The sequence below is a fragment of the Columba livia genome, chromosome 10 (assembly GCF_036013475.1).
Source record: "Columba livia isolate bColLiv1 breed racing homer chromosome 10, bColLiv1.pat.W.v2, whole genome shotgun sequence".
NCBI classification, from domain to species: domain Eukaryota; kingdom Metazoa; phylum Chordata; class Aves; order Columbiformes; family Columbidae; genus Columba; species Columba livia.
Genome location: NC_088611.1, coordinates 5784698 through 5798830, shown reverse-complemented (window position 1 = coordinate 5798830; position 14133 = coordinate 5784698). Strand labels below are relative to the sequence as shown.

The 14133-nt window shown below is 40.6% G+C and overlaps 1 protein-coding gene across 6 annotated transcripts in view; it reads right to left on the bottom strand.

Annotated features, from left to right (window-relative positions):
* POC1A (POC1 centriolar protein A) overlaps nucleotides 1-14133 on the bottom strand; it is a 53252-nt gene that overhangs the window by 33721 nt on the left and 5398 nt on the right. For 5 of the 6 annotated variants that reach the window (XM_065075102.1, XM_065075101.1, XM_065075103.1 and 2 more), the window contains exons 4-7: nucleotides 12825-13004; nucleotides 11591-11698; nucleotides 10184-10299; nucleotides 4736-4869 (exon numbers count right to left, since the gene is read on the bottom strand). In XM_065075102.1, coding sequence (XP_064931174.1) covers nucleotides 4736-4869; nucleotides 10184-10299; nucleotides 11591-11698; nucleotides 12825-13004 — 538 coding nt within the window. Of the gene's footprint in view, nucleotides 1-4735; nucleotides 4870-10183; nucleotides 10300-11590; nucleotides 11699-12824; nucleotides 14014-14133 lie in introns of all 6 variants that reach the window. The other variant, XM_065075105.1, reaches the window with a different exon arrangement.

The following is a 14133-nucleotide window of genomic DNA, read 5'->3' as shown; positions in this document are numbered from 1 at the left end:
CACGTCGCACAGCCTAATTTATGTGCAGACTACCCCCCAGAGACAGACCTTCTTGTTTTCCCACTTTCTACAGATTGAAGCTAATGATCACAAGGCCTTTATTGCCCTTGCAATTCACAGGTTGATCAGCTTAAAAAAATATTAGAAAAAAGGTGGTCAGAAATCTTCTGAATGGCTTGAACTCATTCATGGCCTGGAGAGGTGGGATCTGAAGCCAGGACACAGATTACAACACTGAATGAGTGACTGGCAGGATGCCAATAGCATCAGTAACAGTTGACACAGGGATGACAAGAGACAACAGGAATAGCATCCCTGAACACAAAACTTTCAAAGGTGGAGCTAAAAATGCATGTCTCCAAAATAAATACTGAAGAGAAAGGCCAAAATTTTAGTTTAGAGAAATGGAAATATGCCTGGAGCAAACAGTCATACCTGCATGCAGACAGCAGACAAATGTGTACTATCTATAAATAACAAGTGGACAGTCACAGAGAAAACTCTCGAACACCATTTCCTCCTCCAGAGAACAGAAGGCACACGATTTCAAGGACAGCAGGGCCAACAGTCAATTCAAGTGAAGAGAGGCCAGACTTGAGGGCTTCAGCTACAAACAGAGCTTCAATATAACAGAAGAAACAAGAGGCAGGCTGAAAAGGGTCCAGGAATAAACCAGAAGAGAGCAGCTTAATGACACACAGTCTGCACGACGGAAGGAGAGGCAGAAAGGAAGGGACCTGCAGAGACAAGTGGGGTCAAGGACATCAGGGTTTTTTTTCTCTTTAAATTGTAGGAGAAACTAAAGCATACCAGAGAAGAGCCAGGTAAGAGAGTAAGGGAGGTGCCAAGAGCTGGAACAACGCAGGTCTAAAGGATGCCAATAGTTGAATCAAAGGAAAGCTTCCTCTTCTGTTGTCCCGAAAAGGAGACGTGGAAGTGGGAAGATACAAGTTGCTACATTCAGTCAGACTCCCCTGGAAGAGATTAACTAGTGTAAAGAGAAAAAGGAGATCAGAGTGGTAATAAGGTCTGAGAAACAAATCCAGCAGCAACCAGCACACCAATCACCAGTTCAAGACATAAAAGAAATAATAATAAACAGAGCAGCCATTGCCACTGTTCGCAGCACTTTCAACTGTTTCATAGGACAGGAGAAGAGGGCAAGGCACGCTCAGACAGTTGAACATTGAAATGATGGATGGTAAGGGAGCAAAAGATGCAAAGAAGAAGTGATCAAGAGAATCAGGAAAACACCAGGAGCGGGTAAGAAACTCAATAAATGCATTAGAGTGCCAAAGAACATAGAGGGCCTGAGACAAGATGCTGGATGTTATGTGTCTTTCACTTATCACCTGCTTTCAGCAGCAGAGAAAGTGGTGAAGAGTTCAGGGAAGACCAATTCAAATTAACAGGCCTTTTGGTAAGGGGTGGGCACTGAGCCTGTATGTCAGGATCAATTATGAACTTGCACCACGGAGACCCACAGTTACAAAGAGCTGTACAATCTCATCAGAAAAGGTAAAAGACAATAGCAGGATACTTAGGAGAAGAGAGTTAAATTCAGAGAAAACAGAAGCAGGAAGACATGCTAATCCCAAATCAGCTGCATGCTGTTTGCAACACACCCTTCTCTCCCTTTGTTGGTCCAGTTATGTGCACCCCTGAGGTGTCCTCACACCCTTCAAAAAGGGCTAAGTCTGCACCCATGTTTAACACTACTTAGAGCTGGCAGCAGACAGTAAGAGAGCACACTGGTTTCCTGCGCACCTGCTCAGAAGATCTTGCTCTTCAGTCAGCCAGCAAAGCAGAGAACGCTTATGCCACCCAGGTAGGTAGAAAGCAGCTACTTCATGGTTTGAGTCAAGGTTGCTTGGATAATCGTAACTTTGCATTTTCTGTCTTCCTATTTATAAACATAACCATGAAGATGTTTTATAAATATTTACTGAGATCTTCCATTCCACTAAGGAAGTCAGTCTGAGGATGCTCTAATCCAAGGTCCCCAAAGGGCAGACAGGCACTGTGTACATACCTGCGCTCCTCTCGCAGCTCTCCGGAGGTGACTAACAGGCCCCAAAACATTCTGTTCCTTGACAGTGACTCAGTACCAGAGGTGGACCTACATACCAACCCACTGTCTCATCTGTATGGAATTAGGCAAGAGCACTTCACAGCTTGAAGCACTCTAGAATTAAAATATGCAGCACAATACAGAATGATATTTCACAGCTGCAAGATGTCAGCTCCAAGCTGCAAACTCCTGTCTCTAACGATCCTTCTGCTACAAGGAGGCCAGCTACATTACAATTAAAGACAGCAATGTAAACTTGGCAATGCTCCCTATGTAAACTACAGCTAATCAGCTGCTAACAAATTCCTGGCACTCCAGCAGTTGCGTCAGAGTATGTCTAAAGGACCTTAAGTTTCTTTCCTTCAAGTGTCTACTCGCATGCAGCCTTCCCAGAACAACATAACAGCGATCAGCTGTCAAAGGAGGAACAAAGTCTCAACCAGCATATTCACCCACACAAAGTCACAACTCAAGAATGTCTTCAGAACAGGCTGTTCATTTGGTGACAAACCTATAGCCCTCACTTAAAAAGGCAAATCTGCTTAATGACCAAAAAATCCACACCCACTTCATTTTTAACCACTTGGAGATACTGGGAGAAATCACAGTGAGAAGAGAGGAGAAAAAAGCCATCAGTACTAAGTAGTCTGGGTTTATCTACAAGCAGAGCACGCTAGAGAACCAGGCAGTGCAGGAATTCATCCCAGCAGCTTCTGATGAAAGCAGGGCCTGTTGTCACTGCTGGTTGCTTACTGTCAATTGAAGCACAGGTTACCACACACTTTTAGTGTAAAAGTAAGATATCTGTTAATTCAAGCATTAGAAGAACCAACCCACAACAATACAGCACACACCGGCAGAGGGAATGCCAGCCAGGGTGCGCTAGGGCTGGTTCCACAGCTGCCTTGGTGCAATACCCTTAAATACAAGCAGAAAGCACTACCAGCCACCTTTGTACTTGTTTCCAAACTGAAGGAGGTGTAATCCCCCAATGGCAACCGCCCTTCAGCTGTGCCAGTGTCAAAGCATTTCCAATGCCACTTAGATGCCTAGAAAAGAGTGGCAGACGTTGTCTTACTGATCTGAAACAGTGTTGGGGGAAAAATAAAGAACTTCAATTTTGAACAGATGATTCACAAAGCCGTTGTTTTGTAGAAGCCCTGAGTTAAGTACAGCATCAGCCTAAAGGGACTTTTTATTGTTTAATTCTGAAAACCTTCATCACCATAATGAGTTTTAGACTCTCACTAAAAGCTAAACTCTCTCTTTCTTGTGCCACTGCACTGGATGTGGAGCAGCCTACAGCTCAGAAGGGAGGAAAATGGAAAGCAGGTTCAGCCTCCTGCTGAACAACAACCAGGCACATCCTTTCCTAAGATCCTTTCCAAAGATCCAGGGTCCCATCACACTTACCCTTCTCCAGAAAGCTAGTTCCTAAGAACTCACTTGGGAAATTAACACAAAAGACAAACACAAAAACAAGATTAGGACAAAAGTTAGAAGCATTGCAGCCCCTGTCTGATGGGAGTATCCACTTAGTCCAGTTTTCAAAGCAAGGTTTTACGCAGCCAAAGTTTACACGTTAGGATAAGCAGCATTTGTTATCTTTCCCCCATCTTTTCAGCATTTGAACGCTTTAGTTAGTATTAATCAGATCTTTCCATGAAGTAGAGCTTTAAGTATGAGGTAGTCCCATTTTTCCATCTGTATTACAAAAAAGGAAGTGACATTTTTAGACATCAGACAAGGCAGTCGCTAAAAGCCAGAAGAAAACTGTTTTGCAGCTTATGCAGCTACCACAGTTGCCCAGGACCATCCCCACCACCCCCAGCAGCTTCAGGCTGTTATTTTCCCCAGCTAGTTTTGATGCTTTAAGACTTGCTCCCATTTTAATAGAGACAAGTGGGTCAAGAATTTCTGTTCTCTTTGTCCCTTTGGAAAGGGAACATTCAAAGCAGGTCTGCTTTTTCATGGCTTTGAGCCCCACTCAGTATGGACAATGAAATTAGTCTATTTGTTTTCATTTAACATTTAAAGAGAGCTCCAAGCATTCATATAATTAACCTTACAAGCAACACATCCAGCAGCATAATACTAATAGGCCAATCAGTTAAGTTTAACCAATCAGCAGCATTTATCACCTTCCAATTACTTAATTCAGTTCTTTAACAAATGGAAACGTTCCCAAATCCCAACCCAAAATATACTTCCTCCATTTTGCCACTATTGCCCTTAAGTCTCCTATCAGGTGAATAGTATTTATCTTCACAACACCTGTGTCAGGGGAGCAAGTGTTATTTGCAGCACTCTAGAGCAGGAGACAGTCAGAGCTGCAGCACAGAGAGTGCAGAACACACACAGGACTAGAGTCTGGGGCACAGCTCTGACCGTGCCCCTTTGGTCTTAGACTCGTGTCCTCAATCCTGAAGCTCCCTTTGTCTTCTTTTCTCATCCTCTCCATTCCTGACTTACCTCCTTCCCTCCCCATATGCCTTCCCTTCAAAACAGCAATGATATCAAAGATTATCAGTAATACTTTCATCATAATTCTATGCAAGGAAGTTCTTCAAAAGATTTTTGGCCATGAAGAATGAAAGGTTAAAGCACAGATTTGCCCAGTTTGTTATGGATTTGCATATTACTGTATAAAAGGCTTTGGCTCACCTGGTGCCCGTGAAGAGTATAGAGAAGTCTTCCTTCTAGCAAGTCCAGAATTTTAAGAGTTGAATCATTGGAAGCAGTAACCAGATAGTTTCCAGAGGGGTGAAAGGAAAGACTGTTTACCACAGCACTGTGCACTAAGGATGGAAAAAACGTATATAATAGTCACTGAGACCAGTTAATATAAGCCCCAAGGCAAAAGAATAAAATAAAGTACAAGCACATTCCAATTTTCTGTTAGAAAGTTTAACAGGAAAATTATCATGGGGGAAACATTCCACAAAAGCTCTCCAAAGCACTGGAGAACAAGGGCAGTATTCAATTCTTATAAAAATAGGCACTACTTTATTGAAAGGAAAAAGGAAGCTTTGCCAATTATTCTGGGAGATTTAAGGCTACAAAAGCTTCCAGCATAGCCCCATAATGTAACTATATGGGCAAGTGAGCTATATGATTCTGAGAAAGCTGGACATTGACGTATTTTACTACTGTGGAGCTGCTGTTCTCACTCCCAAGTCATTCTAGACTAAAATCTATATGTTAGTACATTAAAGAAAAGACTGAAATTACAATGAAAGAAAGACTCAGAGTTGGCACTGCACAGATTCTTTTGGTTTACTACCAGACTCTAACCAAGACTGAGCTTAAGAGAAACTAGGAAAGAAGAACCAGCAACTTGAAAATAGTCCAGGACAAGCATTATTTCTTCAGACATCCAGTTTGCCTCACCAAAAAAATTTCAAACCAGTATGAATATACAAACAATCAAGAGCGTGAACTTCCAGTAGAGCAATGCTTCCTGCATGAAAGACAAAGCCTGAGAGGTATTTTGAAAACAGCTAAGGAAAACACTCCAGGAAAAAAGTCAAACTACAGTTAAATTCACTGCAGCATTAAACATCTACCTAATTTAGGGCATATTTCCTGTCTCCCCAAACTTTTACGAAACAGGCTATTGAACATATTTATGAGAACAAACAGTACTTACATACACGCAGTTTTCTGGGTGTATTTGACATTACAAAATATTAAGACTGTGCTTGAAAAGGGTTTCACCCATCCAATTATTCTTAATTATACTATGTACCCTCCAAATGTACTGGTATTTCAAAACTACTACTACTAACACAAAGCCTCAATTAAATTTATATTCCCTTGAGAGCCCACTGTGCATTTCCAATGCGAACCGCATGTTAAAAAACCTCAAAATACAACTTTAAGCACAGTAGAACCAATATTATTTTTGCAGATGTGGATTTGAAGCAGAAATCTGAAATTACCTTGCTCAACTGTAGACCAGAACTCTCAATTGTAAAAGAATAGATCTACTTTTTAAACTCTCAGGAACACTAGACACCTCAGCTTAAGTTCTGAGAACATAACTCTTCTTGACCTGGACTACTGAAAAACACAGAAGAAAACCTTAACTCGGCACACGTAACTTCCGAACAGTTACTCTTGTTGGTGAATACTGCCTCTATCACACAGCTTAATCCTCCTTTATCCCCCCAGCCCCATATTACACTATGTATTAAAGGAGAAAAAGTCTACATGGAGTCCCATTTGAAATTTTTATTCAGAGTGATTTATAATATTTCTCACCCCATTGGTGTCCATATTCAGATAAAGACACATATTTTGTTAACTAATGCAAGTCTTTAGTTGAAAGAAACAGATGAAGTTAATTACACATCCTTCAAGTTCCAATAGTGAATAAAGCATTCCCAGCTTCACCAAAAAAAATATTTACACAATGGAAAGAAATCATACAGACTGTGGCCATATAAGCAGTTGCAGCTTCTGTGCCCAAAGAGTTCTTGGCTGTTGTAAGGTGAGAGAAAAACCTCATCTCCCTTCTGCCAAACCAGCTCATACCTCCCACAAGACCATTCACAGCACCTCTCCAAAAACTTGCTAACACAACCTGCAACCTCACTTGGTTTCATGCTGTAAACAATAAGTCCGGTGCAGCACAAGGTGGAATCTCCCAGTGACCTGTTGCTACAAGTTCACCCTTCTGCCAGCCAAGCCCAGAAAAATAATGGCCAGTTAAAGGACTTATACTGGGGGGGGTTAATAACTAAAACTGAGTCATGCCAGCCTACAGAGTGAGCATACCTGTCCCAAGCCCAACAATACTAATTTTATGTAATCAGTGAATGCAACAACTTAGTAAGCACCAGCAAGAAGCTAAATTAGGACAGTCTTGATACAGCTACAGTCCCCACTGAACAGATAATGACCATCTAGCTCCATCTGAACCGTATAAAAGTACCAATTGCTTTTTTTAAACATCAGTAGAAAGGTTAGAGCTGTTTCCATAGACCTGCAATAGAGGTGCCCCCCCTAGCTTAGCATGAGGAAAAAATGTCAGGCAATAAACATTGTCCATTTTTGTAGAACGCTGATCTGCTGTACACTGTTAGTGCCAAGAAGAAGAGTTAATAAATCATCTGTCTGCTCTCCTGTACAGTAAAAGTGACCAGAACACACTTTACTTAGCTTTAAATAAAACAACCCAACACTACACCATACAGAAGGTTTTGCTGTTTACTCTCTACTTCCAGCTTTCACTTACAAATGTCACAGCTGGAACAAGCCTTGGCAACAAGAGCAACACTGCTAAAAGACTTAGCAGTTTTTGAAAACAATCCAACTTTAACACACAAGAGTCTGTGGCAGGGCTACTTGTCTATTAACTCCTTGATGCAACTCAGTCTTTACAACAGACTTACAACGAAAACCAGGCAGCGTGAGCACGTTCAGAGGGAGGAGATGCCCTCTAGTGGGACTGAGATGGGAGATGGCAGCTTCAAATGAAGAGCCACAAAACTAAACCCAATTTAGCCAAAAGGCACATGTACAAACCCTTGGATGAGCAGGACTAATAATCATCTCCAGAACATGCTACAAATGCTTCAGTTTGTGGCCATAAGTGCATGAAGTGACTGCACATGAATACCACTGCATTGGCCTGGGTTGTTTTTTGGGGATTTTTTGCGGGTTTCTTGGTGATTTTTTTTTTGGGGGGGGGGGGGGGGGGGGGTGCTTTTAGTTCAAAGTCTAATACACAACTAGGATTTACATAGTAGTTATTAAAAATAACATTCACAACAAGAAAATATCACTTCAGTAGCAAGAGTGTTAGACTAAAATGCCATTCAGGAGAAAAACAGAATTCCAAGAGAAAAAATAAACCTGGCAGACAAACCACATTAGCTCTGGACAATTTAATAGCATTAAGTGGAAAGCAGGAAGAGATGATTTTTGAGCCAAGTTATACTGTGGCTGGAAACACACAGATCTTGCCACTGTCAAAAAGCTGATAAAGTAGGTTAATCTGATACTGAGTATGTAAACACACTACCTATTTTAGCAACAGGACTTCAGAAAGGCATTTCCAAGTTTTGATATGGGTCACAAGCTAACAATACTTATTACACAAAGAATCATACTTCAGTATTCATCGTTGTAATTCTACCAGCTCGATATTGACAAATTGGAATAACAGTTGTCAAAAGTTTTGGTTTCCATTAGATTTTTGTCAACTATCAGAGAACTGGGAGTGATTGTGAGTCCATAAGAATAACTGATTAAAAAAAAAATGTGCATTATATGAGAGTTCAAGGAGCTCGGGCAGGTTTACAGTTGAAAAAGAGTTCACAGAGTACTCGACTTGAGTACACAGGGAGAATACACTTGAGGGAACTATCCCACAAACCAACAATAAAACACAGTTCAGGAGCAGGAGGCTGATGCTAGAAATAAGGAATATGATGGGTTTTTTTCCCACTCAAGAAAAAAAGCCCTATTCCAGTGACAGTGGTCTTACCATCAGTGCTTAGTAGTCAGATCAGATGTTCGTAAGTTCTTTCATCTATAGGCTGAGAGCAAAAGAACAGCCCTCTACATACAGCACAATTACAAAAGCATTCTGAAGTTTGCAGACTGTTTCTACACCACAGCAACCTCTTTTGGAGAGATTGTTGGGTTAATTTACTTTTTTATGGAACTCAAAGGACTTCCACGGTCTTCAGAGCTCTGCAGACAATCTGTATGTGCTTCGAAATGAGTTAACTCCCGTCGCTCTTATCTACAAGAAGAGGTCTAGTCCTTCACAGGTTGCTGTAAAGGAAGGCAAACCAAAGAACTCTGTTCCTGAAACATAGTTACAGGCTGCATCAAAGGAAACTAGAGAACTTTTACTGAGAATCTGTAAATCAATTCATCACCATGTGGGTAAAGGGATACACAGGTAAAAGTACTTTAAAATACAATTACAGTTACGTAAAGCCAGGAGGACCAACAGCTTTAATTTAGAACTCAACTTTTGTCTCTCAACTTGTAAAGTCAGCAGCAATCAACTGCAGGCTATTCAACTACCCTGTCTTTTCTGCCTGGCATACAGCTATGATGTTGTCACAGCAGGAACTGCCAGTACCTGATGTGGGGGGCAGAAAAAACAATACATCAAGCTCCAGCCCCAGCTCTCTGATCTGCTTTACTAGCATGCCAGAAGTAGCCTTCACAAAAAACTAACAAAATTAAGTTTAATAAGCTATTTGCATGGAAAGCAGCGCTTGGGAATGTATAGATTTACAAAATACTACAGCAGCCCTAAGAACAGTTAATAGTAAAGGAAAGAAAAGCCACATTTAGGCTCAAGCAACCAGTATGCATAAAACAGGACGATCAAACTCAAAGAAGCTCACAGAGATGGGAAAGGACACTTTTCTATCCAGTTCTACCAAGTGGCAGCACTAATCAGTTTGACAACAACAGGTACTGAGAGGAGATGCCATTTTGAAGGTAAGGGTGAACAGAAGAGATTTAGACTTCTAAATATAAATGCTAGCTACTCCAAGGACAAGCCAACCTGGACAAGTCATAACAAGGTCAAAGCTCATTCTGGAAGCTGATAACCAAAGGAGAAACAGCAAAAAAAAGCTGTAAACATGCATCATGGTATAGAATTGCAATTGATTTATTTTTATTTTCCTCTTTGGTTAAATTTTCCTGGTTTTCTCATTAAGAACCTGAGCTTTGCTTTGCTGGAATGCATCAGATTTGGAGGCAAAGGCTATATCCTTTTTACTTTACATAAATTCCTCAGGAACAGCGAAAACGAGCCAAGGCACATCACAGACAACACCTATGCACACTCTGCAACATGGGACAGTTTCAGCATTGGGGCATTTTTTGCTTTTTGATGGTGGGCAGAGGAGGAAAAATTCAGAACAGAGTGGTTTCACTGCAATATGTGAGAACCAGTCTTGGAGCTGACATAAAGCAAAGCATGATGTTTGGCAAAAAGAGGGCTTCCACAGGCAGTCCTAGTCCAGTGCCTCTCCGAATAAGCAGCAGGTGATGGAGAAACAGTCCTTGGAGTTCATAGCAATTTGTATCAATACACAGAAAGGTGTGATTTTTTTTTAAAATATCTTAACTTGCCTTGATAATGTTGAAGAAGCCTGTTCATCCTAACGTCCCACACCTTCACTGTGTTATCTGTACCAGCCGCAGCAATGCATGTACCACTGGGATGAAAGTCCACATGATTCACAAACCTGTAAATTGCAGTTAAATCCAACTGTTTACATTCAACTCTTGCTAAATATCAAAAAGGTCTTTTCAAGAAGGGAAGCTACATCATGATCCACTGAGCATCACAGAAAGGAGATAACCTGAGAGTCTGTATTGCTGAATTTCTCAAAACCTTGTTTATAACCCCAAGCAGACCACAGGATTATACCTAAGCACACCATGTTCCACGTTTTGTGCTACACATGTAGGAGATGTAGATACAAGCCTCCTAAAATATAATGGATCCAACTGTCACAACACTTTCAATTGTTCATTTAATGTTTGCATAATATATGTCTTCTGTTAATTTAACAGTATTTCTAGAGTGGTGTGTACAAGACTGGCCAGATATTTTTCTTGTATTATACTTAACTAATTTTAAGATGGAGCTTTACTGAATTTGTGCTTGAAATCATATGTTGCCACACAAGTACAGTAAAACCTTCACTGAAGATCATCTTGTAACTGCCCACCCAAACCATGAAAGAAATTGGATAAAATTAATTATCCTTTGAGTATTCTTGTAAGAACTGCTGAGGAAGTTGAAGTATTTCAATAGGTTGTTTGGACAAGCTATATTCTTAAGAGCACCGGAAAAAACATTGTCTGAATTTGTCTTAATATTGTTGTACATTACCTGGAAAAAACACAACTTTGTACTTAAAATTTCAATGGAGCAAGAAATTAGGAAGACTCCAGTCTCAGTTCTCTAAAGGACTTGTTTTATATTTCTGAACAAATTAACTTCTGCTGTGGCTTAACCTTCTCCATGAAAAAAACCCTACTCTACAGCTATTTTTTCCAAATACAAATGGGTTTTTTAAAATAACCTTGTTATTCAAAAATTTGAGGATTAAACAAGGCATTTGAGTACCAAATTACCAGTATAACTTCGCTTTTTTAATTTACTTCAACTCAGAGCAAAAGAAAAAAGCTTAACTTAACTAGAAGAAAAAATAAAGAATCTAAGCATCTCCAAAAATAAATCAGCATAAGAAAACTACAGCTCGATCTGTTGGACAGTTATCAAAATATAACCCTCAAAGGTTCCAATCTGGAGAAGTCCCAAAAACGGTGAAGCCATTCTGGAAGGTCTTTTTGCATCTCGTCCTCTCCTGGCTGCTTTTTTAATAGATGCTAATGATTTGTTAAGAGGTAGAAATTATTACCAGGACAAGGACCTCTGACTGCAGTCACAAAATCAGGTGTACATTCACCAGGCATCCCTGTTTCAGAAATCCCAAGGACAGTCCTCGTGCACCACCATGTACTTACCCCCCATGCTCACAGAAGGAGTGGATACATTCTCTGCTGGTTTTATCCCACAGTTTGACAGTTTTATCATCGCTGGCTGATACTATCAATCGTCCATCAGGAGAGAATCTAAGATAAAGAGTTACAGCAATTAAGAAATACCCCTAAGAGGTGTTCAGAGTCAGCTGGATTTGGCCAGCTGTCCAGGTACGCAGGTAAACACACCTCAGTCTTCAAGAAGTCACACTGGCATCAATGAGACTAAAAATCAAATCACTGTAAGTTGAGGGGGAAAAAAAGAGAAGCTGTAGGTCCTCAAACTATCCCTAATTCCCCAAGCGCATAAAATAACCCTTGGGAAGGTCTCGAGTCTGACTTAAGATCCCCCATCTTACTCGTTTCAGTTTAAATGAATCTCAAGTTGTTTTTCTACCCTGATTCAGAACAGTTCCCACCTTTGCCACAAGCACTCACAGCAATACAGTCACTCCCAAGATAACAGCTGCAGCAGGAGAAGCTTCATCATTTGAGTGCCTTAGAAGAATGTATTAAGCTCCTATCTCGAAATTTCATATACAAGACAGATCAACACCTCTCTTCAGAGGCATACATTTCACAGGATTAGGACCTGAGTTTCTGACTAGAGAATACCATCAAACACACTGGAAAAGCATTTTCTGCTCTACTGTGGGCACCTGTAGTACTACCCGCCACTGCCACATTCAAGAACTACAATGAACTTTTCACCTACAGAGAAACTGTGGATTTACCCGAATGTACATATCCATAAAAACCCCTCAGAACAACTTAGATGGACAACTAAATCTGAAATGGTTATCAGTAATTAATGTTTTTATCATGGTAGCACTTTAAGCATTTTGGAAGGAGCACAGGTGATAATTTTTAACCAGAAGCATGACAAGCCTAAAAGTAACTAAGCTGAAACAACAACATTAATCTCTCATTTTGCTTCTGTTAGCAACTCCAAGATGCAGAAGGCTCCACAGCAGGTAAAAGCAACACACAGAACAAATCACTAAGGAGGAAAAGTCTCTGCTTGACAAATCACTGAAGAAACACAAAGTGGGTACACAACTGTTACCTGAAGGGATGTCTCTGTACGTTACCAACACATTTCAATCATTAAACACACGTGAATCATCCTGAATACAAATGTGTTACACAAGACCACAATACTCAGTCTCTGCTTCGAGGGATAAATCCCCATCTCTATTTGCCAAAAATCTGTACTTACCTGGCACAGCGAACCCAGTTTATGTGTTGACTTAGTGAGAATAAAAACTTCTGTCTGTGAACCATCCACACTTTGACTGTTTTGTCATCAGAAGCTGTAACTAAGGACTGGCCATCGCTGGAGAAATGAACACTTCTTACAGTTGCCGTATGAGCCTTGAACACAGTAGATTCTCCTTTGCTATACAGAAGGAAACAGCACTTTAAAACCGCACAACAGGGTAGCAAAGACATTCTGTACCTGAAAACACAAAGATTCTGTATGCTGAGCAGCGCTGTGGAAAACACATGTGCTTCTTACATTAGGAAGAAACTGTCGATCAACCCCAAACAAACTCACGCTTCATGAGTTTGAACATGAATACGTAGCTAAAAACAGTTGTTCTGGTTCAGTCCAACAGGAAACTACCCATATTAATTATAAAGGGGCAAAAATGTTATTGTTAACTTGTGCAGCCATTTAAAACAACATTTATGGAAACATCGATATAGAAGATGCTGAGATCCTGCACTGTTACCAGGTCCCTTGCTGCACAGCAGGCAAGGAGGGAGGTGTTTTCACAGTTCATGCAGACAGAGCCAAGCAAGTGATTACCTCATCACAACTGTTCCCATAACTGCTCGTGCTCCAGCTGGAAAATTCCCTTGTGGCATCACACAAGAAATAACACAACTGAATTCAGCACACCTGATGTTGTACAACTTCGAGCCAGCTACATTAACACAGCCAGGCGAAAGACAAGGTATTGTTATTCTTCTTTACCCGTCATTTCCAAATAAATGCAAGAGGCATTCTTCTCGCAAATAAACACAAGGCATTTTTAGAAATCCAAAGTGCAACAGATTTAGAGATCCAACAGGTATATGGAATTCTTGGTCCAAAAATACATCATCATGCACTGTACTACCAGGAGCTCCATATTCTCAGACAGAAGAATAGAAAGACAGGGTGATTTGCTCCTTTCTCCATAAGGATTTAACCGGCTTTACACTGAGGCTGACGACTACTAAATCTGTAAAGGTCAAAAAATAAAAATACTACACACCTTCCAGCAAATATTCCCTCTCTCAGAAATGGTGAGAGCTGCCTAGATTTATTTAATCCTTTATCTGCCAGAAGGCAAGAAACAGTAAAGGCTGCATCTCAGGAAAGTTTTCTTTCTGTCCAAAACCACAGAACATCCCCAAGTCTGATCAAAATAGAAACATGAAAACAAAATTCTGTCAGCGTGGCTTACAAAAAACAATTCCCAAAGAAAGAAATCCACACACCAGGTGGCATTAACTCCTTCAATAACATATCTCCCTTG